This window comes from Salvelinus sp. IW2-2015, linkage group LG36 (genome assembly GCF_002910315.2).
Source record: "Salvelinus sp. IW2-2015 linkage group LG36, ASM291031v2, whole genome shotgun sequence".
NCBI lineage: Eukaryota > Metazoa > Chordata > Actinopteri > Salmoniformes > Salmonidae > Salvelinus > Salvelinus sp. IW2-2015.
Genome location: NC_036875.1, coordinates 18,174,748 through 18,202,051, shown reverse-complemented (window position 1 = coordinate 18,202,051; position 27,304 = coordinate 18,174,748). Strand labels below are relative to the sequence as shown.

At 42.7% G+C, this 27,304-nt stretch overlaps 1 protein-coding gene across 1 annotated transcript in view; it reads right to left on the bottom strand.

Annotated features, from left to right (window-relative positions):
- Positions 1–27,304, bottom strand: part of LOC111959428 (mediator of RNA polymerase II transcription subunit 14-like) — a 52,066-nt gene that overhangs the window by 8,460 nt on the left and 16,302 nt on the right. The window contains 11 exon segments of the mRNA XM_023980957.2: positions 5,562–5,741; positions 7,917–8,155; positions 9,342–9,521; positions 10,119–10,241; positions 15,345–15,594; positions 15,713–15,982; positions 16,139–16,291; positions 18,070–18,308; positions 18,465–18,625; positions 21,049–21,125; positions 21,425–21,559. Of these exon segments, the coding sequence (XP_023836725.1) occupies positions 5,562–5,741; positions 7,917–8,155; positions 9,342–9,521; positions 10,119–10,241; positions 15,345–15,594; positions 15,713–15,982; positions 16,139–16,291; positions 18,070–18,308; positions 18,465–18,625; positions 21,049–21,125; positions 21,425–21,559 (2,007 nt within the window).

Below are 27,304 nucleotides of genomic sequence, written 5' to 3'. Positions count from 1 at the left end.
AGTTTGAATTAAATAGCCATTTTAAATGTGTATCTGGTATATACATTAATTMTTTTACTATTCTCTTGATTTTAAGTTTTACAGTTGCAATTACTGAAGGTGTTTTCAGTTTTACAATGTGAACACATTACTTACAAGGARCCAATCCATTAAGTGCTGCAGAGAAGCAGCGGCGCTATCGCACTCGACGCCGACCCAGAAAGGAGAGAGATACGTAAAGAAGGAACAGCAGAAATACAGGGAGGACACAGCATCAGGCAGGAAGAAAAATGTCAATAACTTTAGTAAGAGGGAAAAGCGCTGACGTCGCAAAAAGTGGAGGGAGACTTACCACAGGATCAAGTCCAGGAAAGAAGCCCTAAAGCACCTCACCTCCAGATAGCCCCCAGCTTTCACTAGACAGAGTTGTTAATCCAGAGCCAAGCACTTCTAGGTCAGGATGAGAGTTAGTGCTAGTGTATGAAATGGATGTGTAAAATGAGTGATAGGGCATATAGATAACATTTTACTGTAGCCACTTATTAATTTAATTGAACAACTATTGTAATTGTGATGTACTTGTGTGTTTTAGGCAAAAAGATGAAGGGCTTAAAAGGAGGTGAAAGACAGAAGCTCCAGAAACAAACTGAAGAGCTACAAAAGCAGCTACAGACACAAACCTGGAAAAAGGAGAGGTAAAAGAAAAAACGTCATCTTATGAAACAGAATAATCCATCTCCACATACAAAAGTTGACAACAAAAAAAATGAGACTGCTTCACGTGCTACAAAACAAAATACCCTTCTCTTCCTTGAGGCCTTAGTGGAAGACATCCGACAGAGGCACAGCAACTCACGGGGAGAAAGGGAAAGGCAACTCATCTCAAAAGATAGTGACAGGAAAACTTGTGTTTAAGCTGCCATGTCTCTCCCAAAGTTAATTTGGGTTTTCAAAGAAAAGGTGGCTGATGAATGCAAAGAATGCAGAACTAAACTTAAACTTCGTAAGGAAGAGAAACAATAGGGTGGTAGATGGCTTCATAAACAAAGTCCGAGATTTTTACACCAGGGATGATGTCAGTCGAATTACGACTGGGAAGAGGCAGACCCTCACCCAGAAGAAAATCAAAAATCAGAAGAGGTTCCATTTGGGCACGGTGAAAAATCTACATTAAGTTTTTGGCAGAACATGATGGGTCGATCTCATACTCCCTCTTATGCTCACTGCACCCCTTTTGGGTTGTTCAACCAACTAAGTGACCAGGAGACTTGCATGTGCAAACAGCACGAAAATCAGAGTTTTATTGTACAGAAACTACACCACCTGAAGATCATCAACACTTTCAATCCTGATGAACTTCTAAAATCCATCACATGCAACACGGAGTGCATGAAGTGCATGTATGGAGAATGTGCGTTGTGCAAGGACTTCTCTTGTCCCGTCTCTGGCCAATACAATGATAAGAATGAATTGACTTATGTCCAGTGCGCAACTGTGGATAAGGAGCACAAGAATGTTCCTAATGGCGGCACATCCAAAGTCACCATAATAAAAAATGAAGACTTCCAGACCACCCAAGAGCAACTGCTGGAACAGCTGAACCTGATGCTGCGTAAGTTTAAGAGCCACACTTACAACATCAAGAATCAGTTTACTCACTACAGGGCACTGAAACAAGGCTTGAGAGCACATGAATGCTTAATTCATGTTGACTTTCCCGAAAATTATACCCATAAAGGTGTGCTTTATGGGCATACAACCCCCCGATCGGTGTCCTTCTGCACAGTGTCCCCCTCTAGACAGAAGGGCCAACCAGCAATCTGGCAGCACTGGTCACCAGTGCTTGTTTATGTGCAGAGTGCACATCCAGAGGTCTCCACTATCCATTTTTACAGTGATGGTGACCTTTGCACTCAGTACAAGCAGCGAGGGGAATTATCCCTGATGCTTCCGCGCTGTTTTCTGTGTTGAGCAAGATGGATACAGCAATCAAGTTGTTTTTTGTGGACCAGGAAGCAGTCGACAGAGCAATGTCAGAGATTCCCAAGGATATGCCACCAGTTCCATCTACGATGAAGATGCAGTAACCCTAAGCCATGGAGAGCTGACCTACAGGGATGTCAGCTGCTTGTGCACAGCAAGATAACATCTGAGCTGTGAGTGCTTTAATGCAAAGCATTTCACATTCAAATCGACAGAAGTCTCCCACGACCACACACGTCAAGGTTCGTTGTATGAAAAGGATTGGGGCTAACAGGTTTTGCTGGCCAGCCCTAGCGAAGACATCGTTTGGTACCAGTTTCAAGACATCCTGTGTACCATCCCACCAGTGAGGCAAGTCACAGCTCGTTACATGGAAATTGACATCGAAGTCTGGGCCAAACTAGAGACTGTTTATTAGAAAAGGCCAGGCAAGTTTTTGTTCATTAATTTATTGCAATTCTATATGAACTACAATTGTATGTCGTATTTGCAAGTGAATGTTGTGTTTTATATGCAGAAAGTAGTATTTAAGTTAGTATTAGGTACTGGTAGTTAATGTAGAGATCTGAGGATCTGCTTCATATGCTCAGCTTTTTGTATTTGTTGTCTTTGCCTTTTGTGGAGGAAGATGGAAAACCCATACTGTGCAGAGGCAGGAGCCAGACACAAATACTGCAGGGAGAGGAGTGATACTCAAACCTTCTCTCGGTCTCTCTCCACCGCCCATCCCCACCCACCCACCAACACGCACACGCTCACATACACAAACTCATGCAAAAGCATACACACAATTGTTACTGCTTTCATGTTTCTATTTAGACTGAGATCTTTTTTGCCAAATATAATGACCTCTGTTTTATCTTTGTTTAATTGAAGGAAGTTCTGTGACATCCAGTTATTCTCACACACAAGCGCTCATTCCTGTTACTCAGCGCTCATTCCTGTTACTCAGCGCTCATTCCTGTTACTCAGCGCTCATTCCTGTTACTCAGCGCTCATTCCTGTTACTCAGAGCTCATTCCTGTTACCTAATAGTTTTTTATTTAAAAAAGAAAGATAAACCACTTATTTTTCAATTATGTTTGGTCCATCATTTAAACAATTGTTTGATAAATCACATGATAGATTTTTGATCAAATTGAGGTTGGGGTCTCCCTTAAAAATAAAAAAATGGCTTTGTGTTTGTCACGTATACTCCCTCTCTGGCCTCTAGGTCACCAGACTGCTGATTATTACGCACACCGGTCACGCACCAGTGCTTATTGACACTAACCTGGACTCATTCACCTCCTTGATTATGTCACTACCTTTGGTTCCTTCCCAGGCGTTATTGTTTCTGTTTCATGTCTGTGTGCTGTTAGTGTTTCTTGTTTTGTATTATGTTTCATTTATTTATTAAATATTCACTCCCTTGCTTCCCGACTCTCAGCGCACATCATTAGTGTTCTTAAAAAAAATACATTTTGCCTGCATAAGTTGTGACTTTTTAGCTACAGATATATATTTTTTGAAAATGTAACCAATAATTTATTTAAAATACCCACTTTATTGATGGAAAACAAGTTGGCATGACTTTTAGTTGATATTTAAACAGTTGTAAGACTTTTGGTAACAGGACTGAGAAAAATGCAACCATCTTCCATTTAGAAACCTTGTAAAAAATTTAAAAAATTGCCCGAGATTGACCATTACACATTTTGAATAGTTAAACATGTGTTATTAGATACAGTGCTGTAAAAAGACAAAGAATTAAGTTTCATTTTGAAAAGTTACAACATGCAAATGGCACCGATTCGGCGGAATGGCCCACATACAGAAGAAATGTTACATAACTCTCTCAATATGATGTTGACTATGTTTATTTTATATTGTCTTTAATAGTGAGCAGAGAATTATGGATAATGTGTAAAACATTCACCACCAAGGCCACCATCAGTATATTTCTAATGTATTGACTTTAGAGCTGGAGCAAGGAGATGTGGTATACATGCGTCTCCCCTCAGGCAGGATGCTCTATGATAATTCTAGTAACCACAACATCTTCAGTGGCTTCCTGCTCTTCCCAATGTAAAGGGAACAACACCAGTGCTGTGATGATCTCAGATTTCTTCTGAGTCCACATGGTTCTAACCGATAAATAAGCATAATAAAAAGCCTCACAATTCTCCGTTAAGTGATAGCAGTTCTTACAAACAAATACTGAAAAGTGTTACTACTTAGCATATTGGTTATTGAATAAGGGTATGTGCGTGCATATGTATACGGTCATTTCCATGTAAAAGGATCCATGAGCACCAACGTGAAGTTTATAGAAGCATATGAAATGTGGTGTCAAATGAAAGCTAAGAGTGTTTATTTTTGCGAAATAGATCTTTTTTCAACCATTTTCCATCTTAAAAACTCTTAAACAACATCTACTAGAAAAAGTCTTAAGGTATTAGAAATAATGTTGAAGTAAAGGCCCCTGCCAACTAATATTAACATTTATATTTAGTTTTGCAGAAATAATTTTGCTTTCTGTAAGTTTAAGAAATATAGCCTAGTGTATTGTCATTCTGTTACCAAAAACACACACATCTTTAATATATGTTCTCATTTCTCTCCCTCATGAGGGAGGAATCTGAAAGTTCACAGAAGTAACAAGGTAGACCTACCAATTAATTGTTTTTATTGATAACAATTTTGTTTATGAATTATTAAGTGACTAAAACTTGTCACTTTCCCACAATGGGAAATCATAGTAGTCACAAACCAGTTGCAGTAGAGCACAGTACAATAAAGAAAAGTAGTGTATAGTTCAGTACAGCAGAAGTAATGTAATATACTTTACTCTACTGGACTGTATAATACTCAACTTCTTTTTTTACTGTACTCTGAACTGTACTCTGCTGTATTTTGATATCCAAACTTGTGAAACATAGATGTCTATGATTGGTACAGATTTGGTACAGATTTGSTCCGTTCTCGACCAACCAGATTTGGTCTTGTTTGGGGGTGGAGCTCATTAGAATAATATGCAATTGTGAATATTATTATTTTCTACCTTTGTGTACCTATTCAGGATACATCACCATGAAGAGAATGACATTCATAATTATGCATTTCTGTATAGTACAGATCAAGGACCATTGTCATTATGTTACCGGGTGTTGATCCACTTCACTTACCTTAGTTCAATAACTAAAATAGATTTTTTCCAACTCATGGTGCCATATCATAGCTGACACCTCATTATTTCTGCAGTCATCATTGAATCTTATTTCGGAGTAGAGTATTTCTGATTAGTATATTTTGGAAAACGTAGTCACAAAAATCTGAGGGAGATTTTAAAGTAAAACTGTTACTAAAATTTGCATTGTTCCTCAACAAAAATGTGTTTTAGTAAAAATGTCAATGGCAATTGTTAAATGTAGACTTCTGTATATAGGTGTATGGCTTGTTAAATTTAGCAATCAATGATTTTTGTTTGGCAAACATTTTAAAGTGAAGTAGTGAGTCTCAACATCCCTCTTTTACTGTGGAATTGCCCATACAATAATAATACATGGTTTTTAAATAGCAATCTTAAAGGACCCAAAGATGCTAGTCACTAGTCTTACCCGGGTCTCGAAGAACTTCTCCAAGACCTGTAGCTCCTCCTGTGACCAGGGCCCGGCGTTCTCGGGGGTGACTTTGAGCTGCAAGGTCTGGTAGGTCTTTGGGTTGAGCGCCACGCGACACTTCAACACCTCTGTCTTGAACATGATCACACCCGGCTCATTAGAGTTCACGATGGACAGCTGAAGAGAGAGAGAAGGGGAGAGGAGAGAAAGGATTATTAGAACAGAAAAAAATGACTGACAAAAAAAAACTACAGATAAATACAAGGGAGAGTTTGTTCCACATTGTTACTTTATAAAACTAATCTACAGAGAGGTATGGACTTTTTCAAAAGGTCAAATTATAATGGAGTAGGACATTAGCCTCCATCTACTGAGACTTGGGTTGCATATTTTCCCTGTATTTTACAAATGTTCCATCCCGAGAATAAATCACTTTTGTGATTAATCACTTTCAGTTCATCCACACCGATCTCGACAAACCTTTTCTGTATGGACCTCACTTTCTGCACAAGGGCATTGTCATGCTGAAACAGGAAAGGGCCTTCCCCAAACTGTTGCCACAAAGTTGGAAGCACGGAATCGTCTAGAATGTCATTGTATGCTGTAGTGTTAATATTTCCCTTCATTGGAACTAAGGGGCCTAGCCCAAACCATGCAAAACAGCTCCAGACCATTATTTCTCCTCCACCGAACTTTACAGTTGGCACTATGCATTCGGGCAGGTAGCGTACTCCTGGCATCCGCCAAACCTAGATTTGTCCGTCAGACTGCCTGATGGTGAAGTGTGATTCATCGCACTTCACCAGAGAACACATTTCCACTGCTCCAGAGTCCAATGGCGGCGAGCTTTACACCACTCCAGCCGATGCTTGGTCTTGCGCATGGTGATCTTAGGCTTGCGTGCGGCTGCTCGGCCATGGAAACCCATTTTATGACGCTCCCGACAAACTTGTGCTGACGTTGCTTCCAGAGGCAGTTTGGAACACGGTACTGAGTGTTGCAACCAAGGACAGACGATTCTTACGTGCTACCCGCTTCAGCACTCGGCGGTCCCGTTCTGTGAGCTTGTGTGGCCTACCACTTCGTGACTGAGTCGTTGTTGCTCCTAGACATTTCCACTTCACAATAACAGCACTTACAGTTGACAGAAACTTTACGAACTGACTTGTTGGAAAGGTGGCATCCTATGACGGTGCCACGGTGAATGTCACGGAGCTCTTCAGTAATGCCATTCTACTTCCAATGTTTGTCTATGGAGATTGCATGGCTGTGTGCTCGATTTTATACACCTGTCAGCAACGGGTGTGGTTGAAATAGCCGAATCCACTAATTTGAAGGGGTGTCCACATACACTATATATACAAAAGTATACCTTTCATAATATTTCCCCTAATGTTATTAGCCTACCTCCCCTTTCTCTCTCTCTATTGYTGCTTCATTCCTTCCTCACATTCAACAGTTATATTAAATAGTTTCTCCTGCATGGGACTGAATTGGAGAGAGAGAGAAAGACTCGAGCGTGCACTGATTTAAAGCAACGATATTCCAGTGATAGGCTGTTTTAAAACTCTGCAGCTGCAATAAAAACATATTTACAATTAAAAAATAAGGTGACCCCGAAAGCCAGATTGAGATGGGTAAATTAGACATGCATTCGGTCTTTATATTACTGTAGCATAGACTTTTACAAGAAAATGCATTGTGAACTGTCTGTCCCCACCCTGAGCGGTGATGATTCATCATGCAGAGGCCGTAGAGAAGCCAGATTTACACATCGCATATCATTTAACAGTGAGATTTCACGCCATTCTTTTCATGTAAATAATTTATTTTAATTCACCGGTTTCTCGCATTTATTTATCCCAGRAAAAGGGAGTGGTATTGGACAGTAAATCCCGGTAAATGGGTTCCCGCCATAAAACCCTAAGCCATTCAACCCTAACTCAGACTGCTAGGGTTGAAGGTTTGAGAGATCCAAGGTTGGAAAAAATCTGTGGAATAAGGGACAGCCCTGCTGAGAGCCTCTACAGAGGAATTTGACAGAGATGAATTCGAGCTGGATGAGAGAGATAGCTGGTTACGCTGAAGAGATATGAAGAAACATTTGATTACAGAGGTAACACTCACGTTAACCTCCAGCTGGATGAGATGAAGAGAGACAGAGAAATGGAAGGATGAAAAGAAGAGGGAGAGAGGTGTGAGGAAAGCCAGAAATATGTTCAAAACAAAAACCAGAGAGTGAGGAAGGGATGGACAAAGAGAGAGAGAGAGAGAGACACACACAGAGAGACTAAACAAGACAGACAGATGGACTAAACCAAGATGAGTCAACCGCAGATCTCCACCACTCACGTTGGGTTCTAGTTGGATGATCCTCTGCAGGTGGCGTCTCATGATGACCGAGCCCAGGAAGCGCTCCAGCGGCGAGCAGAGGTAACTTCCTGCCAGGCCCGGCACCAGGCAGGGTGTGGGCGAGGGCAGCAGCAACACATGCAAGGCATTATGGGTGAGGATGGTGGGGATGGAGGCAGCCCAGGAACGCTGAGGTAGCTTACGGGGCGGGGGCATACTGCTGGGCATGGCCCCGGAACCTGGAGAGAGGAGCGAACAGTACCGTTAACCTAGGGAATGGTGAGACTGAACACATCCTTAAAGATATATATTTTTTAATATACATTCGTGCAACTGTCTTAAAACCTCACTAGGGTAGGGGGCACTACTTTCACCTCCGGATGAAAAGCGTGCCCAAAGTAAACTGCCTGCTACTCAGGCCCAGAAGCTAGGATATGCATATAATTAGTAGATTTGGATAGAAAACACTCCAACGTTTCTAAAACTGTTAAAATAATGTCTGTGAGTATAACAGAACTGAAATGGCAGGCGAAAACCTGAGGAAAATCCATCCAGGAAGTGCCATTATTTTGAAATGTCACTTTTTCCAATGAATGCCTATCCCCCATTTAAAAGGATAGGACCCAGATTCCGTTCCCTGTGGCTTCCACTAGTTGTGAACAGTCTTTAGACATTGTTTCAGGCTTTTATTCTGAAAAATGAGGGAGAATGCCAACTGAGTCAGTGGATAGTGGGATGTCCCCAGAGCTGTTTCCTGCGCACGACCGAGAGCGCGCCTTTCTTGTTCTTCTTTTATATTGATTATTTAGGGTAAAAACAACCTGAGGATTGATTATAAACATCGTTTGACATGGTTCTACGAACTTTACGGATACTATTTGGAATTTTTGTCTGCCTCTTGTGACCGCATTTGAGCCATTGGATTACTGAACAAAACGCACCAACAAAATGGAGGTTTTTGGATATAAGGAGGGACTTTATCGAACAAAACAAACATTTATTGTGTAACTGGGAGTCTTGTGAGTGCAACCAGACAAAGATTATAAAAGGTAAGTGATACATTTTATTGCTATTTCTGACTTTCGTGACTAATCTACTTGGCTGGTAACTGTATGTAATGTTTTGTGTTCTGAGCGCTGTCCTCAGATAATCGCATGGTTTGCTTTCGCCGTAAAGCCTTTTTGAAATCTGACACGGCGGCTGGATTAATAACAAGTTAAGCTTTATTTTGATGTATTTCACTTGTGATTTCATGAAAGTTAAATATTTATAGTAATTTAATTTGAATTTGGCGCTCTGCAATTTCACCGGATGTTGGTCAGGTGGGACGCTACCGTCCCACACCCCCCTAGAGAGGTTAACATCCCTTCAATCTTTGTAAAAACATTAGATTGTCAGTCAGTCAGGTGTTTATGTGATACTCACTCGAGCCAGTGCGTGGGGAGTGTGAGGCGTCGGGGATGGGTGAGTGGAGTGAAGGGTTTCCAGGGGACATGCCGTGGATACGAGCCCCAGGAGATGGCCCTGATACCTGGGGAGATCCTGGCCACTGGCCCCTCTGGCTGGGAGACACCATGGCATAAGGGGAGCTGGGGTCCAGAGCACCTGGGAAACAGACACGTAGCCAGACGCACACCACCATCATCATCATCATCAGTAGCGTCCACTGATATCATCATCCTTATAATCTTCATCATTCATTGTCATGAACCCATTACAGTGTACTCAGACAAAACATTTTTTTACTCTCTCAAACACTCACTGATTGACAGAACTTTCTCTCTCCCATTAACTCTACAATAAAACTCTCCACAGTTAAACCACCACCGGTGACCCACTGCCCAGTCAACCTGGGGTTCTCAACCACTTCAAAACAGACTAAACAGGTGTCAGAGCTATCAGAGAGACCGGTGAGCAACATCCCAGGAACTAGTCCCGGTCCATGTGCTGGAGGTTGGTCTACAGCCCTGCCCAATCCCATCCTCAGCCTACCCAGGGACAACGTTTTCTCAACCTGCACCAGGGTCTGGCTATAGTTATACTCCATGGAGGGAGGACCCATCCATTCAGCTCAGCCTGCCACAGCCCAGCCCCCTCCTCTACCCCAGTCCAGCCTCATCCTTACTATCCTCTACCCCAGCCCAGTCCCATCCTCGAACCCAGCGCGGTCTGTCCCTGTGGTCAGTGCGTTGCACCACTTACCATGCGGGCTGGCAAAGCTGGTTGGGCCCATAGCTATCCCAAGAGAGGAGGGAGAAGGGGTGGGCCCAAAGGGAGAGGGAGCCCTCAATGCTCCGCTAGGGGAGCCCGACGCATGGATGGTCCCTGCGCACACACACACACCACACCGACCAATAAGGCGCGTCAGACACGGGCCAATAAGATCAGCTCACACACACACACACACACACACTCGCATACCAGGATTTCCGTTAGCCGGCAATTGCCGGCTTTTGGCCCCCCCCAAAAAATGTAAAGCCGATAAATAAAACTGTTGCCTGCCAAAATGACCAATTACAAAATAATGCTTTTTATTCATCGATGGAAATACATTTGACAGTCATGCTTGCTGGTCTTTAGGTTCATTTGCATAATTTGGTGGAATTAATTTGGACTGTGTATTTTTGTTAGTCATCATGTATCTTATTTATCCAACACAACTATCACATGTGCACAGCATACAGAGCCTATTTTGAGGGGGGATTTCTCCTGCAGCTCCTCAGCTGGTTGCTGCTGGAGTAAAACATGTGCTTTAWWAAACCCATTCATTGTGCAACAATTCTAAATGCAATTGCGTGTTAAAAACAGTTTTGGTGAGCGATTAAAAATAGCTACTATTTTGTATTTCTCAGCTGGTAATTGAAGCGCGCCTCCCATTCACCATTCAAGTGCAGGCAACATGCTATCAGAGCATCACCCACCACTTCACAAAATGAGCTGGAGGCAGTATGAATTTTGAAAACCTACTTAATTGTTTGCAACCTGAATGGCAATTATTTTATAAAGACTTCATAGCTGGCGCGTGAGTTTCAAGTTCGGTAAAGCTTACAAATTCATCCTGCTATCTATGATTATCATATGCGCATTTTCATGGAACTGTTTAATTTAATACAAGTTTCTGTTTTTCAAAATCATTGTCAGGTGGTTAATCATAAAAATCTGAATTAAATGATAAAAATCTCAAAGTAAACTAAAGGGAGATCACCATCCCCTGCCATATGGACACATTGATACACCGTGATTCATTAGCGATTAAAGAAATGAGCACATGGAACTCAGAGCCTATAGGCCAATGCAGCACTATGCCATTGCTCTTTCACACCGGAGATTGTTGTACTGATTTTTCAAATAGCTTACTGTGTGGAACTATAGTTAATATATTATCATTTGCAATGGATGTAAAAAAAAGTAAAAAGTAAAAACACTCCTACATTTCTGCGTARTAGGCCAGGTACTACTGTGTGCTCAGTTGCGCGCGCTACCTCAACATTACACCAACATAGAAACCAGACATGCTCATTGCACACATTAAGCATTCCAAACAAAAGTACAAAATCTCATGACAAATCTCATCAATGATGATTATGAAATAAAACTTGTTTCTCACAAGTGTAGCAGGTTGTGAACTCTACAAACAATGTTTCCACTCCACTTAATACACGCATTAATAGAAATTAATGTAACCAAATGACGGGGATTAAAATTGATTTAATTGTTTCCCCCCCCCTCATCAATCTACACACAATACCCCATAATAACAAAGCAAAAACAGTTTGATATTTTTGCAAAATGTATTTAAAAAAATATAAATATCACATTTACATAAGTATTCAGAGCTTTACTCAGTACTTTGTTGAAGCACCTTTGGCAGCGATTACAACCTCGACACTTGATGATACAAGCTTTGCACACCTGTATTTGGGGAGTTTCTCCCATTCTTCACTGCAGATCCTCTCAAGCTTTGTCAGGTTGGATGGGGAGCGTCGCTGCAAAGCTATTTTCTGGTCTCTCCAGAGATGTTAGATCGGGATCATGTCCGGACTCTGGCCGGGCCACTCAAGGACATTCTGAGACTTGTCCTGAAGCCACTCCTGCATTGTCTTGGTTGTGTGTTTAGGGTCGTTGTGCTGTAGGTAGGGGAACAGTTGCCTAGGTTGGAGGTCCTGAGCGCTCTGGAGCAGGTTTTCATCAAGGATCTCTCTGTATTTTGTTCCGTTCATCTTTTCCTCGATCCTGACTAGTCTCCCAGACCCTGCGGCTAAAAAACATCCCCAATGCATGATGCTGCCACCACCATGCTTCACCGTAGGAATGGTGCCAGGTTTCCGCCAGACGTGACGCTTGACATACAGGCCAAAGAGTTCAATCTTGTTTCGCGTTGTTTAGGTGCCTTGTGGAAACTCCAAGCRGGATGTCATGTGCCTTTTACTGAGGAATGGCTTCCTCCTACCATAAAGGCATGATTGGTGGAGTGCTGAAGAGATGGTTGTCCTTCTGGAAGGGTCTCCCATCTCCACAAAGGTACTCTGGAGCTGTCAGAGTGACCATTGTCTTGGCTGTGTGTTTAGGGTCGTTGTGCTATAGGTAGGGGAACCGTTGCCTCAGTCAGAGGTCCTCCCTTAGTCACCTCCCTGATTAAGGCTCTTCTCCCCCGTTTGCTCAGTTTGGCCGGGCGGGCCAGCTCTAGGACGAGTCTTGGTGGTTCCAAACTTATTCCATTTAAGAATGATGGAGGCCACAGCGTTCTTGGGGACCTTCAATGCTGCAGACATTTTTGGGTACAATTCCCCAGATCTGTGATTCGACACAATCCTGTCTCGGAGCTCTACGGACAATTCCTTCGACCTCATGGCTTGGTTTTTCTCTGACATGCACTGTCAACTGTGGGACATGTGTGTGCCTATCCAAATCATGTCAAATCAATTGAATTTACCACAGGTGGACTCCAATCAAGTTATACAAACATCTGAAGGAAGATCAATGGAAACAGGATGCACCTGAGCTCAATTTCCAGTCTCATAGTAAAGGGTCTGAATATTTATATAAATAAAGGTATCTTGTTTTTTATTTATTTGTTCATTTGCAAAAATGTTCACTTTGTCATTATGGGGAATTGTGTAGATTGATGAGGAAATTGTATTTAATACATTTTTGAACAAGACTAATGTAACAAAATGTGGAAAAGGGAAAGGGGTCTAAGTCTCAACATTTTAAATTATACTCAATAATTTACTCGATACATATTTTAGATGCTTTTCACTGACAGACGCAAGTTAATAATCAACTAGGCCTACTGCTATGTGCGCTGCCCAAATTGTGGGCTTCCCAATAGGCATAGGCCTACGAGCTAATGATCCTTGATTCCTCTGTGGCTAAGTCATGCTTTCTGGTGAAGTATTTTGAATTATTTTATTTATTTCTGTATAGACAGGAGTAATTATATAACTTTGGTAAATGTATTTTGGTAAATCCTAGTCATATTAGCAACCCATCCTAGTTGTTGCATCTTTAGATCCCCCCCTCTTTCTAAGTTTCTAAAAAAGATTTTCATCTCAGTCACATATGGAACCGCTATCAAGTGCACTGTTTAGAATGTTGTTTTCCCAGGGGGCACTGTTTAGAATGTAGTTTTCCCAGGGGCACTGTTTAGAATGTTGTTTTCCCAGGGGCACTGTTTAGAATGTTGTTTTCCCAGGGGGCACTGTTTAGAATGTTGTTTTCCCAGGGGCACTGTTTAGAATGTTGTTTTCCCAGGGGCACTGTTTAGAATGTTGTTTTCCCAGGGGCACTGTTTAGAATGGTGTTCCCGCGAATTACATTTTGGAAAATGTTTGAAAATTAAGTTTAATTGGCTGCTTCATTACATGTTCTGTTAATAATTTACTCTTAGATGTAAAGTCCCCTGTTTAGGGGACCGGCGTGGTACCGATACCGACCGACATTTTCGCTTATAAATTGATCTGTGAACACCATAGATCGAAATGGCTTGCATTGAGTGATAGCCCTGGTTCCCACGGAACAGTAGTATATTTGTGTAACATAGAATGTTAAATCTGAAACCACTGGGATGTCCCTCCTACCATTTCTTTCGCTCTTCCGACTATCCATCAACTCCTGGCTGAACCCTACGTCACCGCTGTTAAGTTCATGTTTTATGTATCCCTATATTTCTGCTATTACGGGGCTATCACTCTGTCAAGAGTGCGCCTGTGCGGGAAGTTTGGTTGTTGATGGACCTAGCCTTGAGTGGAATGGCTACCTTGTAGTGTGTTCATACAGTATAGTAAACTTTGTTAAACTGTAACCTTGTCGTTGTGTCATTTCGAGTTAACAGCCACTTACAAAGCACATGCCTGCAATCATTACATCGTAGCACAGCAGGAGAGAGTGGTTTCATCTCTATAATACATTCAGACATCAATTTATAGCAATTAATATAAAATAATCCATAAAAAATAAAAAAAACACTAATTGACGGATAAGATTATTGAGATGAAAGGCGAGTTCCTAACGAGTTGAAAACGCCAGGCTAGAGCTCTGTGAGACGTTCACAGCGATGGGGGCAGAGGTTTGACTCAAGAGAGACCTTAAGCAAACACGCACACTAAACATACAAATGCATATTTTGCAGTTATAAGGAAAGTGAATTCTAGTAATTTTACAATTTGATTATACTATATTTAGAAAGTATAAGTAATTTCAAGCATTATTCATAGTTTTTTTTATAAGATAATCATAAAATATTTAATATTGTCATAATATTCGTACTGTGTACTTGAGGTTGTCTCCTCAAATGTGATTACACCTCAGCAATTTATTTTAAAAAATTACCAAAAAGGTGAGATTTGAACCTTTCCTGGAGTATGCAGCATTACTAGTTATTGTTGATGGATAAATAATTACTTTTGGGGATTACGTAGATTACATTTAGTTTGTTTTAAAATGAATTACCTAAATCTAAATGTGATTTCTCTCATTCTGAGCACCGTGGGTGACCGCCCTAACGGCCAATGCAGCCAGAAGAAAATGTTTTATGGCCGGTAAATTAAAATCTTCCCTGGTCACGTTGTCTGGCGCCACATTTTCCTAACAGAAACCCTGTCACATACATCCATTCACACACACACACACACACACACAAACACAGGCTGAAGCTGGGCAGCGGCTCTAGGGCTGAGATGGGTGAGCAGGACTGGGTGCATGCTTTCTCCTTTCTGGACACAACTTTCACACACACACAGTTTGCCATTCAGCATGTGCATGACAGCAGTGGCAGGGTGAACACACACAAAGAGAGTGATATCACTTAGCGGGTGGATGATGGGTGAGGAGAGGACCAGATAGCATTTGGTCTCTTTCCTCTGCTCCATAGTGGGCTGCCAAGCACACGTGGCACAAAGAGGGAACACACAGGACACACCCTCTCACCTGGGGACTGTGTGGGCATCATGGATGGCGAGGGTGCCACGTTGGGATGGTAAGGGGTGGGCGGGGAGGTGAGGGGAGGGTACACCCCCCCAGGACCCCCTCTCATTGTCTGCTGCTGCTGCTGGGCCTGAAATTGGCTCATGAGGGTGTCCATTATGTCACCCCCCACGGGCGAGGGCGGGTTGTCGTCTTCGTTGACGGAGCGTCGCCGAGCATCCTGGTTACTGTCAACAAACATGTTGAGGAACGTCTGGTAGAGAGAGAGAGAGAGAGAGAATCCTTGAGGGGCACTAGACAACAGAATCTAGGCACTTTCAAATTCCTGATACAATCACACAAACCCACCCAAGCCCTCTCCTCCCTTGTACCTTGAGTCCCGGGGCGGGGTAAAAGCCCTCCACGATCTTGGTGTTGTCGAAGAGGCTGTAGGCCCCGTCTCGTATGGCCACCACCCCGCGGCTGCGGCAGTAGATGTCGATGCAGTACATGTTGCGGAAGGCCAAGCGGATGTGTGTGGGTGACTGGGGCAGGATGGAGAAACACTGGTAGGCTGTGTTGGTGCGCTGCGTTAGCCCCAGCATGGGCACTGTGGGTAGCTTGTTGATGGCATTCAGAGGGGCCTGGGTGTCCGACAACACCTTGGGAGGGGAGGGAAGTTAGACAATGAATACAAAATAAATGTAATCTAATTTGTGCCACTTTGGTGGAGGGTTCCAGTGTATGTAAGAGTATGTGCGTGTTCTGCCCCTGTATAGTTAGGTTCAAGCCCAGGTATGTGTGTACGCGTGCAGTACCTGTAGTAGCTGGACCACAGTAGGGGTCTTGTTGAACATCTCCTGCAGTTGATGCAGTATAATGTTGTGACAGTTACTACAGCCCGAGTTGGGTCCTACTGTCCCTAGAGAGAGATGAAACCTCTGGGTGCTACTGTTCCACTGGATGGTCACCTACAGGGGAACGAGAGGCGGCAGAGAGAGTCTCAATCAATCACATGTATTTATATAGTACTTTTTACAAACAGTAAGGAAACATACAAGGCAGGGATTGACACTAAGCTCTCAAAGGCACTTGCAAATCAGGCAAGTACATGTCATGTTTTACTTGCGCWAAGGTCATGGTCACTCGCCCCAAAAAATCTAACGGTCTGTTAGACAGACAAATGGTAAAATGTCAAGTACCTCTGTGGTAGATTGAACTGCATCGCTCCTTAGCAGTCATATGAAGGACCATATCTGAATTATATGTAAAAAATAAAAATGGTATTGTTTAAACTATGAATTTTTTGTTGTTTAAATGTTGCCCTTAGGAAAAAAGATTGCAGTCAGAGCGCACTGCAGATACTGCGTCCCAACATTTTGTTTACTGCAGTAATTTTGCAGTTATTCCGCAATTACTGGATCCAAAATACCACAGGTCGACAGTAGTTACTTTTTTTGTCAGCTTAAGATTTTTTTATTACATTTGTCACATCGCTAGTTATACATATGAAAGAAAGTAATAATCACAAAACAATAACATAAGGGCATGAAAGGTACTTTTTGGGGAACCAGCCATGTCTGGGGATAACAAAGAGGACATTTTATTTTTGACGAACTCTCCCTTTTAATGATGAGGCGGCAAGGGAGTAGCATTTTCCACAAGCCTTTTTCTCATGGCAAATTAATGAAACTGTAAACACAATGGCTACACTATGGACAACTAAATCAAATGTTTAGGCCTATCTTCTCTGTCTAAACTGAAAAACACTTAGGACTACTTGAGTTGCGAGATAATTTTCTCAATGAAGGACTGCAAGCACAATTTGGCCCGCAAATCGCGCTACTGAAAGAGGTGTAAAATCTGCTTAATATATGTAGTTGGCAGTCCATTAGSGAGGGCGTATTCATTACTCCAATTCTGTTGCAAAACGTTTCATATACAGACCGAAACTCTGTTCGCGTCCGCTTGGTTCTAATGAACACAGCCCTGAACACAAAAACAATGATTGATAGGCAGCTTAAACTTCTTCAATTCAACCATTATGGGGTTAAAATACATATACATTTGTAAACAGCCACCCACAACAAAGACAATGCGTAAGATTCAAATAAATGAGAGCAGCAGCAGTGTGATTCAATAAGAAGTGATATCAGTACCACTGTTGTCGTCCTTATCTTTAAGCGTTTATTCAAGTTGAATTATCTTTGTATACCAACAGCAGTCGCACCATTGGAAGACATAGCTTTGACTGTAGCCTACAAAAGCCTATTCCTGCTATTTTCCCTCAATCCATTAAACGCATATGATGGTTCATCATAGTGGTTTCTGATATGTGGTCAGACTTGCTCAGGCATTTAAAATTGTGCCTTCCTTCATGAACAGAAAGGTGTCAAATAATTTTTGCGAAATTGATTCAAAGCAACACGTAACGGAGGGAAAAGAGAATGTAGGGAGAATAACTGTGATCACTTGGCTAAGTTTCTTTTTTGTTGCGAGTCACTTTTGCACATGAACAAATTAAAACACTATCGTCAACGTGACTTAAAGGTTGTCTTTGGGACAGAATGTCACCTGCCTGTTCAGGAAGCCACAAAGCAGATTCCACCTGTCCGACTGTTCAGTTTACCTGCCCCCGGCAATCGGGCAACCGTTAATGTCAACCCCTGCAAGGGATCAAACACTCCCTAGGTGGAAAGGAATGTTTAGAGAGGAAATAGACGCAGGTTAGATTTCAGACTTTACTCACCGAGCTACCCTTGGTGCTGCCGTAGCACAGGACCAGTTTGCGGTAGTTATATAGCCGGATCTCACTGAACAGACTCAGGTAGGACGGCATCTCTGGTAGTGATCGTGAGAACACCAGGACACACTGGTAAAGCTGGCTGATGGCGCTCCAGTCATTGAGGAACATCTCCACCACCTTCCTCCCTCCCACAGGCTCAGACAGAGGGTTCTCATAGGTTAGGTACACGTGGCGCGTAGAGGCTGGACACACACACAGAGAAAAGGGAGAGATACGGGCACATTAGACTCAGTTTGGGTAGTATGTGTGTGTGTGTGTGTGTGTGTGTGTGTGTGTGTGTGACAACATGTGCATTTATGTGTGTGTTGTTGTATGTGCTCATGTGTGTTAGTGTGTACCTTGCTCCTTGCTGTGTGTGCTGTTGAGCGGGCAGTTGGCCAGAACCAGCTCCGCGACCCAGGTACGGTTGTTCCGGCCCTGCAGACGGAAGGTGCAGTCCAGCAGAGAGCGCTCCAGTGCCTGCCTCGTCTCCTCCCCTACGCCCTTACTGGGAGGGATCCTAGGGAGAGGAACAGGACCACAAGGGGTTAGGTACATATCTATCACTGAAATGATGGGAATAAACTTACATTTAAAATAAATCTATTATATATATACAGTGGGGAGAACAAGTATTTGATACACTGCCGATTTTCCTACTTACAAAGCATGTAGAGGTCTGTAATTTTTATCATAGGTACACTTCAACTGTGAGAGACTGAATCTACAAAAAAATCCTGAAAATCACATTGTATGATTTTTAAGTAATTCATTTGCATTTTATTGCATGACATAAGTATTTGATCACCTACCAACCAGTAAGAATTCCGGCTCTCACAGACCTGTTAGTTGTTCTTTAAGAAGCCTCCTGTTCTCCACTCATTACTGTATTAACTGCACCTGTTTGAACTCTTTACCTGTATAAAAGACACCTGTCCACACACTCAATCAAACAGACTCCAACCTCTCCACAATGGCCAAGACCAGAGAGCTGTGTAAGGCATCAGGGATAAAATTGTAGACCTGCACAAGGCTAGGATGGGCTACAGGACAATAGGCAAGCAGCTTGGTGAGAAGGCAACAACTGTTGGTGCAATTATTAGAAAATGGAAGAAGTTCAAGATGACGGTCAATCACCCTCGGTCTGGGGCTCCATGCAAGATCTCACCTCGTGGGGCATCAATGATATGAGGAAGGTGAGGGATCAGCCCAGAACTACACGGCAGGACCTGGTCAATGACCTGAAGAGAGCTGGGACCACAGTCTCAAAGAAAACCATTAGTAACACACTACGCCGTCATGGATTAAATCCTGCAGCGCACGCAAGGTCCCCCTGCTCAAGCCAGCGCATGTCCAGGCCCGTCTGAAGTTTGCCAATGACCATCTGGATGGGAGAAGGTCATGTGGTCTGATGAGACAAAAATAGAGCTTTTTGGTCTAAACTCCACTCGCCGTGTTTGGAGGAAGAAGAAGGATGAGTACAACCCCAAGAACACCATCCCAAACGTGAAGCATGGAGGTGGAAACATCATTCTTTGGGGATGCTTTTCTGCAAAGGGGACAGGACGACTGCACCGTATTGAGGGGAGGATGGATTGGGCCATGTATCGCGAGATCTTGGCCAACAACCTCCTTCCCTCAGTAAGAGCATTGAAGATGGGTCGTGGCTGGGTCTTCCAGCATGACAATGACCAAAAAAACACAGCCAGGGCAACTAAGGATGGGCTTCGTAAGAAGCATCTCAAGGTCCTGGAGTGGCCTAGCCAGTCTCCAGACCTGAACCCAATAGAAATCTTTGGAGGGAGCTGAAAGTCCGTATTGCCCAGCGACAGCCCCGAAACCTGAAGGATCTGGAGAAGGTCTGTATGGGAGAGTGGGCAAAATCCCTGCTGCAGTGTGTGCAAACCTGGTCAAGAACTACAGGAAACTATGATCTCTGTAATTGCAAACAAAGGTTTCTGTACCAAATATTAAGTTCTGCTTTTCTGATGTATCAAATACTTATGTCATGCAATAAAATGCAAATTAATTACTTAAAAATCATACAATGTGATTTTCGTTTTAGATTCCGTCTCTCACAGTTGAAGTGTACCTATGATAAAAATTACAGGCCTCTACATACTTTGTAAGTAGGAAAACTGCAAAATCGGCAGTGTATCAAATACTTGTTCTCCCCACTGTATATATATATTTTTTGTAGGTATGCGTCTAAATCAGCAGAACCGAAATCGCAACAATAGACACTCTGACTTTAGCATTACGTTTTTATCATTTTATTTTATTTTCACTCCAAATATATATATTTTTTATAATTTTTTCCCCTGAGCTTCCTTTTGCCATTGAAATGCTCAGTCGGTTCGGGTGGGCATGTTGATAAAATGTTAATATATTACAAACACAGCCCTACTTGGTGGATAGAGCCGTCGAGACCAGGGGTGTCTAAGGGTTTTGTTTTTTTCCTTTCAATTAAGCCCTAGACAACCAGGTGAGGGGAGTTCCTTACTAATTAKTGACCTTAGTTCATCAATGAAGTACAAGGGAGGAGTGAAAACCCACAGTCACTCGGCCCTCTGTGGAATGAGTTTGACATGTGTGGTCTAGACTCTAAAGCAAATCCTGCTAACCCCTTCAAAGTAGGAGGATACATAAGCAAATAAAAGATGACTGGTCATTGGTAATAATCAGATCAGATTGTGATGTCATGCTGTGGGCCAAAAACTCCATCCCACCTGAACAGACTGAAATTCCAGGCGTTTTAWTTTTTTTAAAGCTCTTGCACATCATTTTCACAATTTCAGTGTTATTTCGATCTCAGTGTGAAAACATCCACACAAAAAAAAAAAAGTAAATCACGTTTGACTGCACTGCCCCTTTAACATTCCCATTGACTTCCATATTATTAGACAGTGCCACTAACATAAACTGCATGATGTGGAGCCTTACTTGAGGATGCGGATGGCGTGACTGCAGCCGTCTCCCTCCACCTGCACACCCTGGTGAGGAATCTCCATCTGAGATAACTAGAGAAAGGAGAGAGACATGTTAGATGGAGGAGGAATGGAGGGAAGAAAGCGAGGGATGAGGAGATGACGAAAAAGAGGAGAGGTGAGGAATCTCCATGTGTGACAGCTGGACAGAGAGGAGAGAGAGGAGGAAGGATAGATGACGAGAGGAAAGGAGGAAGAGAGGGATGGATAGGAAGAGGAATGATGAAGAGAGTGTATATATGAATAGTAGAATGGGAAGTGGTGGAAAAGTAAAGAGTGTGGATGAGTTTTAAGATAAAGAGAATAAAAGTGGGTACTCCCTCCATCCATACCTCCACTCTGAGGCCTATGAAGGGCATGTTGGTGTCACACATGGCCACTAGGTGAGCCAGCTCCTTGTTGAAGGCAGACATCTCCCCTGAGCGCTTTGGCTTCTTGGGCTCCAGAGCCCCCTGGTCTCCTGACAACTGGATGACAGAGAAGAGAGAGGAGATATACAGTGAGATAACCGACCATCTAATGACAATAAATAATACATTTAATTTGTAACACTTTATTTCATTATTCAGAAAAATATCAGGGTTTATATGTATATTGTAAGTATTCTTCCTTCAATTACTCATTTTAGGACATGGTTTCAGATCATCAATATTTGACTTCATTACAACTAGGACTGTGGCGGTCACAAAATTCTGTCAGCCGGTGATTGTCAAGCAAATAACTGTCGGTCTTACGGTAATTGACCATTAATTAACAAACACATTTAGCATCTCCTGGCTTCCACACAAGCCACTGATGCAGACCTTTGGAACACCTAAATTTTAAAACATCTAATAAATCCATGTAATATAGCCATGATTTATTTTAGACAGGTCTAAAGGAACATGATATGAAGAAAATGTAGTCGATTTCAGAAGAACAGAAAAGCATACTCTGATTTGTCCTTACAGTATGTTAGGCCCTGATCTGGCAATGTCATATCGCTGTGGGCAACACCAGTTCATTTAGCAGACAAGATCTGCTTAGAATTCCATGGCGTTATTTTATATAATATTAGGGTGCGTTATGGCCACACGGGATGCCGCCAGGAAATTCGAGGCATTATCAAGGGCTTCTCAAATTGTGAATGAGAGACTGACGAAGTGTGTACAGCCTGTGCAAAAAAACTAAGCAGAGCTCATGCCCTTCAAGCGACTTTTTTCAAATCATCATTAGTTGCATCGTGCAGCCTTAATATGTATTAAAAATCTGAACGTATAGCCCAACATTTGTAGAAAAACTAAAGTTCCATAAACTCTAAAGTAAGCATATAGGAGTACCGATTTCTTTGTCAAACTCTCAACACAGAATAGCCGCATGTGCGCACTCCCTCAAATCTTTTGGAGAAAATATCCTTTCTATTTTATTAATCTTTGTTCAATTGTATTCTTCATACTATAAAATAATCCATGCCTTTTCCAGCCCTTCTCCCTAAATGCTGCCCGCCCTGAAGCACCTCTCATCTCACTCACATGGTTCTCCATCACGTGATCTGGTCTTTCTCACAGGCTACAAGTGAWGACAGACACTTCGGGRACGCAACTGCACGCGTTCTTACCCAATTCAGAGGCGCATATGGAAGATATTAGAAGAACTGTCCACATTTACTTTTCGTCAGCCAACAAGATGAGTAGGCCTAACGAACAGCAAAACCACTATCCTATGTCAATCTACGATCCCCCATAGTACAAAAGCCGACCTATTCTATTCTGTGCGAAAACTAAATATCCCAAACCGTCTGGGACAGTTGTGGTTTGCGATAGATCCCAAATTAAAACAACCATTAGCACCAAAAAAAAACGTTTTTACGCAATGAGGCTGACGCAACAGATCAGAAAATTTTGCTTAAAATGTTGATAGCCTAATAGTTTATTTCTTCACATTATAAGCACAGCAATGCCCACATGGTAGTAGGCTATAAGAGCGAATGTTCCATTAGTGGGAAAAAAACATTATCAAAAGTGACCACAAATGCGATAATGCATGCAATGCTTTTATTATAAAGGTGCATTTTTATGGTGAAAATGATCTTCCCCAAACTTGAAACTCATACGCTGCTTATGTATGCAAATTAGGCTCTACGCCCCTTGTAAAGCGGATTAATGTGCTTACACATTAAATAAGAAGTTATTTGGCCACTTTAGTTGTGATACAAACCTTATTGAAACATATAGGCCAGACCACATGAGGTGTACGACTACGATTCGAAAAAGTCAGCAAAAAAAAAAGGACATTGTTTCTTATGCTGGGCATCACTCACAAGTGGCGGAGAAAAAGGGGCCGGAGGGCATGCTGCCATCTGAGAACTCTTAGGCGATCGAATAAACCCTCACTTCCTTCCATTCTGCTAGCAAATATGCAATCTTTGGACAATAAAATAGATGACCTATGCGGAAGATTAAACTGCCAACAGGACATTCAAAACTGTAATATCTTATGCTTCACGGAAACGTGGCTGAAAAACGACACTATCAACATACAGCTGGCTTATAATACGCTGTACAGGCAGGATAGAACAGCGGCGCCTGGAAAGACAAAGGGCGGCGGACAATGTATTATTGTAAATAAGAGCTGGTGCACGATATCTAAGGAAGTCTCGAGCTATTGCTCGCCTGAGGTAGAGTATCTCATGATAAACTGTAGACCACACTACCTACCTAGAGAGTTTATCTGTATTWTTAGTAGCTGTTCGCATACCACCAGTCAAAGGCTGGCACTAAGACAGCATTGAATGAGCTGTATTCCGCCGTAAGCAAATAGGAAAACGCTCATCCAGAGCCGGAGTTCCTAGTGGCCTGTGACTTTAATGCAGGGAAACTTAAATCCGTTTTACCTCATTTCTATCAGCATGTTAAATGTGCATCCAGAGGACCAAATAAAAAATAAACAAAAACATTTATCCGATGGCAGTGAGGAGTACACCACATCCGTCATTGGCTTCATCAATATGTGCATCGATGGCGTCGTCCCCACAGTGACCGTACGTACATACCCCAACCAGAAGCCAAGATCGAATCGTACTACACCGGCTCTGACGTTCGTCGGATGTGGCAGGGCTTGCAAACCATTACAGACTACAAAGGGAAGCACAGCAGAGAGCTGCCCAGTGACACGAGCGTACCAAACGAGCTATACTACTTCTATGCTCGCTTCGGGGGAAATAAAACTGAAACATGCATGAGAGCAGCAGCTGTTCTGGAAGACTGTGTGATCACACTCTGCCAGAAACCCTAGACCCACTCTAAATTGCATACCACCCCAACAGATCCACAGATGATGCAATCTCTATTGCACTCCACACTGCCCTTTCCCACCTGGACAAAAGGAACACCTATGTGAGAATGCTATTCATTGACTACAGCTCAGCGTTCAACACCATGGTGCCCTCAAAGCTCATCAATAAGCTAACTAAACACCTCCCTCTGCAACTGGATCCTGGACTTCCTGACAGGCCACCCCCAGGTGGTTAGGGTAGGTAACAACACCTCCGCCACACTGATCCTCAACACAGGGGCCCCTCAAGGGTGCGTGCTCAGTCCCCTCCTGTACTCCCTGTTCACTCATGACTGCACAGCCAGGCATGACTCCAACACCATCATTAAGTTTGCCGATGACACAACAGTGGTAGGCCTGATCACCAACAATGACGAGACAGCATAGACCTGGCCGTGTGGTGCCAGGACAACAACCTCTCCCTCAACGTGATCAAAACAAAGGAGATGATTGTGGACTACATGAAAAAGAGGACAGAGTACACCCCCATTCTCATCGATGGGGCTGCAGTGGAGCAGGTTGAGAGCTTCAAGATCCTTGGTGTCCAATTCACCAACATGGTCCAACCACACCAAGACAGCTGTGATGAGTGCACGACAAAACCTATTCCCCCTCAAGAGACTGAAAAGATTTGGCATGGGTCCTCAGATCCTCAAAAGGTTCTACAGCTGCACCATCGAGAGCATCCTGACTGTTTTCATCACTGCCTGGTATGGCAACTGCTCGGCCTCCGACCGCAAGGCACTACAGAGGTAGTGCGAACGGCCCAGTACATCACTRGGGCCAAGCTTCCTGCCATCCAGAACCACTATACCAGGCAGTGCCAAAGGAAGGCCCTAAAAATTGTCAAAGACTACAGCCACCCTAGTCATAGACTGTTGTCTCTGCTACCGCACAGCAAGCGGTGCCGGAGCGCCAAGTCTAGGTCCAAGAGGCTTCTAAACAGCTTCTACCCCCAAACCATAAGACTCCTGAACACCTAATCAAATGGCTACCCAGACTATTTGCATTGCCCCCCCTTTTACACCGCTGCTACTCTCTGTTGTTATCATCTATGCATAGTCACTTTAATAACTCTACCTACATGTACATATTACCTCAGCTAACCGGTGCCCCCACACAGTGACTCTGTACCGGTACCCACCTGTATATAGTCTCGATATTATTTTACTGCTGCTATTTAAATTACTTGTTACTTTTATTTCTTATCCATATTTTTTTTAAACTGCATTGTTGGTTAGGGGCTCATAAGTAAGAATTTCACTGTTGTATTCAGCGCATGTGACAAATAAAATTTGAAGTGATGATATATAAGTCATGATATAATAATATTGTCACCCATCAGACTATTCTTGATTTAATCTTGTCTTTACATATACTAAATAATGTGTGAAATTTGTTTTGATTTAGAATGGACCATTATCATGCACCTGTATCAAAACAGGGGCAGCGGRAAAAAATTAATGTCATCTATGCACTTAAATATCAAATGGAGGACACTTTTCCACATGGTTTATCTTCATGCTAGACAGGTAGGCTATACTCCTGTTGAAAATATAAGCAATGTGCTTAATATTAGGAAAGTTGAAAAATAAATCGAGTAGGCCTAGCCTATAGAAAGTTGATCCTCCTCTTTTCAGTAGAAGCAATCACTCTGTTCTCTCACACAATTGCATTGCCCAGGTATTCCCAAACTGGGATGTGCGTGTACCCCTGCCGTCAGGTGTAATTCTTTTACAATTAAAATCCAAACAGTCCGTTTATATTTTCCAAAGGGGCAATACATTTTGGTGAGTTTCCCCCCCCTGCCTGAGTAGCCTCGTTTCACTGCCAAAAATAAAATTAAACCATCTACTGTTCAGCGAAATAACAACACAATGTCAAATACAAGTAGCCTAGTCTAATAATTAACATCCAATCACATTAACCGTTACTCTCTCACGAGAATTCCACTAATGGTCCGTATGTGGCCAAACGTAGCTGCTGCTCATGTTGGTATCTGTACTGATGGCGCAAAGGCCATGACAGGGAGACATAGTGGAGTGGTAACTTGTGTAAACCACAGCATCCACCAAGAGGCTCTTGCTGCCAAGGGAATGCCTGACAGCTTGAAAGACATTTTGGACACTACAGTGAAAATGGTTAACTTTGTTAAAGCAAGGCCCCTGAACTCTCGTGTATTTTCTGCACTACGCAATGATATGGGCAGTGACCATGTAACGCTTTTACAGCATACAGAAGTGCGCTGGTTATCAAGGGGCAAAGTATTGACACATTTTCTTGAATTGAGAGACGAGCTTAAAGTTCTTTACTGACCATCATTTTCACTTGTCTGACCACTTGGATCACGACTGGCCTATCTGGGTGATGTTTTTTCTCGCCTGAATGATCTGAATCTAGGATTACAGGGACTCTCCGCAACTATATTCAATGTGCGAGACAAAATTGAGGCTATGATTAAGTTGGAGCTCTTCTCTGTCTGCATTAACAAGGACAACACACAGGTCTTTCAATCATTGTATGATTTTTTGTGTGCGAACGAACTCAAGCTTACAGACAATGTCAAATGTGATATAGCGAAGTGAGTTGGGTGAGCATTTACGCAGGTAATTTCCCGAAACGGATGACACAAACTGGATTTATTATMMCTTTCATGCCCTACCTYCAGTCCACTTACCGATATCTGAACAATTGAGCCTCATCGAAAATGAAAAAAGTGGTTCTGTGAAAATGTAATTTAATCAGAAGCCAGTGGCAGATATCTGGATTGGGCTGCGCTCAGAGTATTCTGCCTTGGCAAATCACGCTGTTAAGACACTGATGCCCTTTGCAACCACGTATCTATGTGAAAGTGGATTCTCGGCCCTCACTAGCATGAAAACTAAATACAGGCACAGACT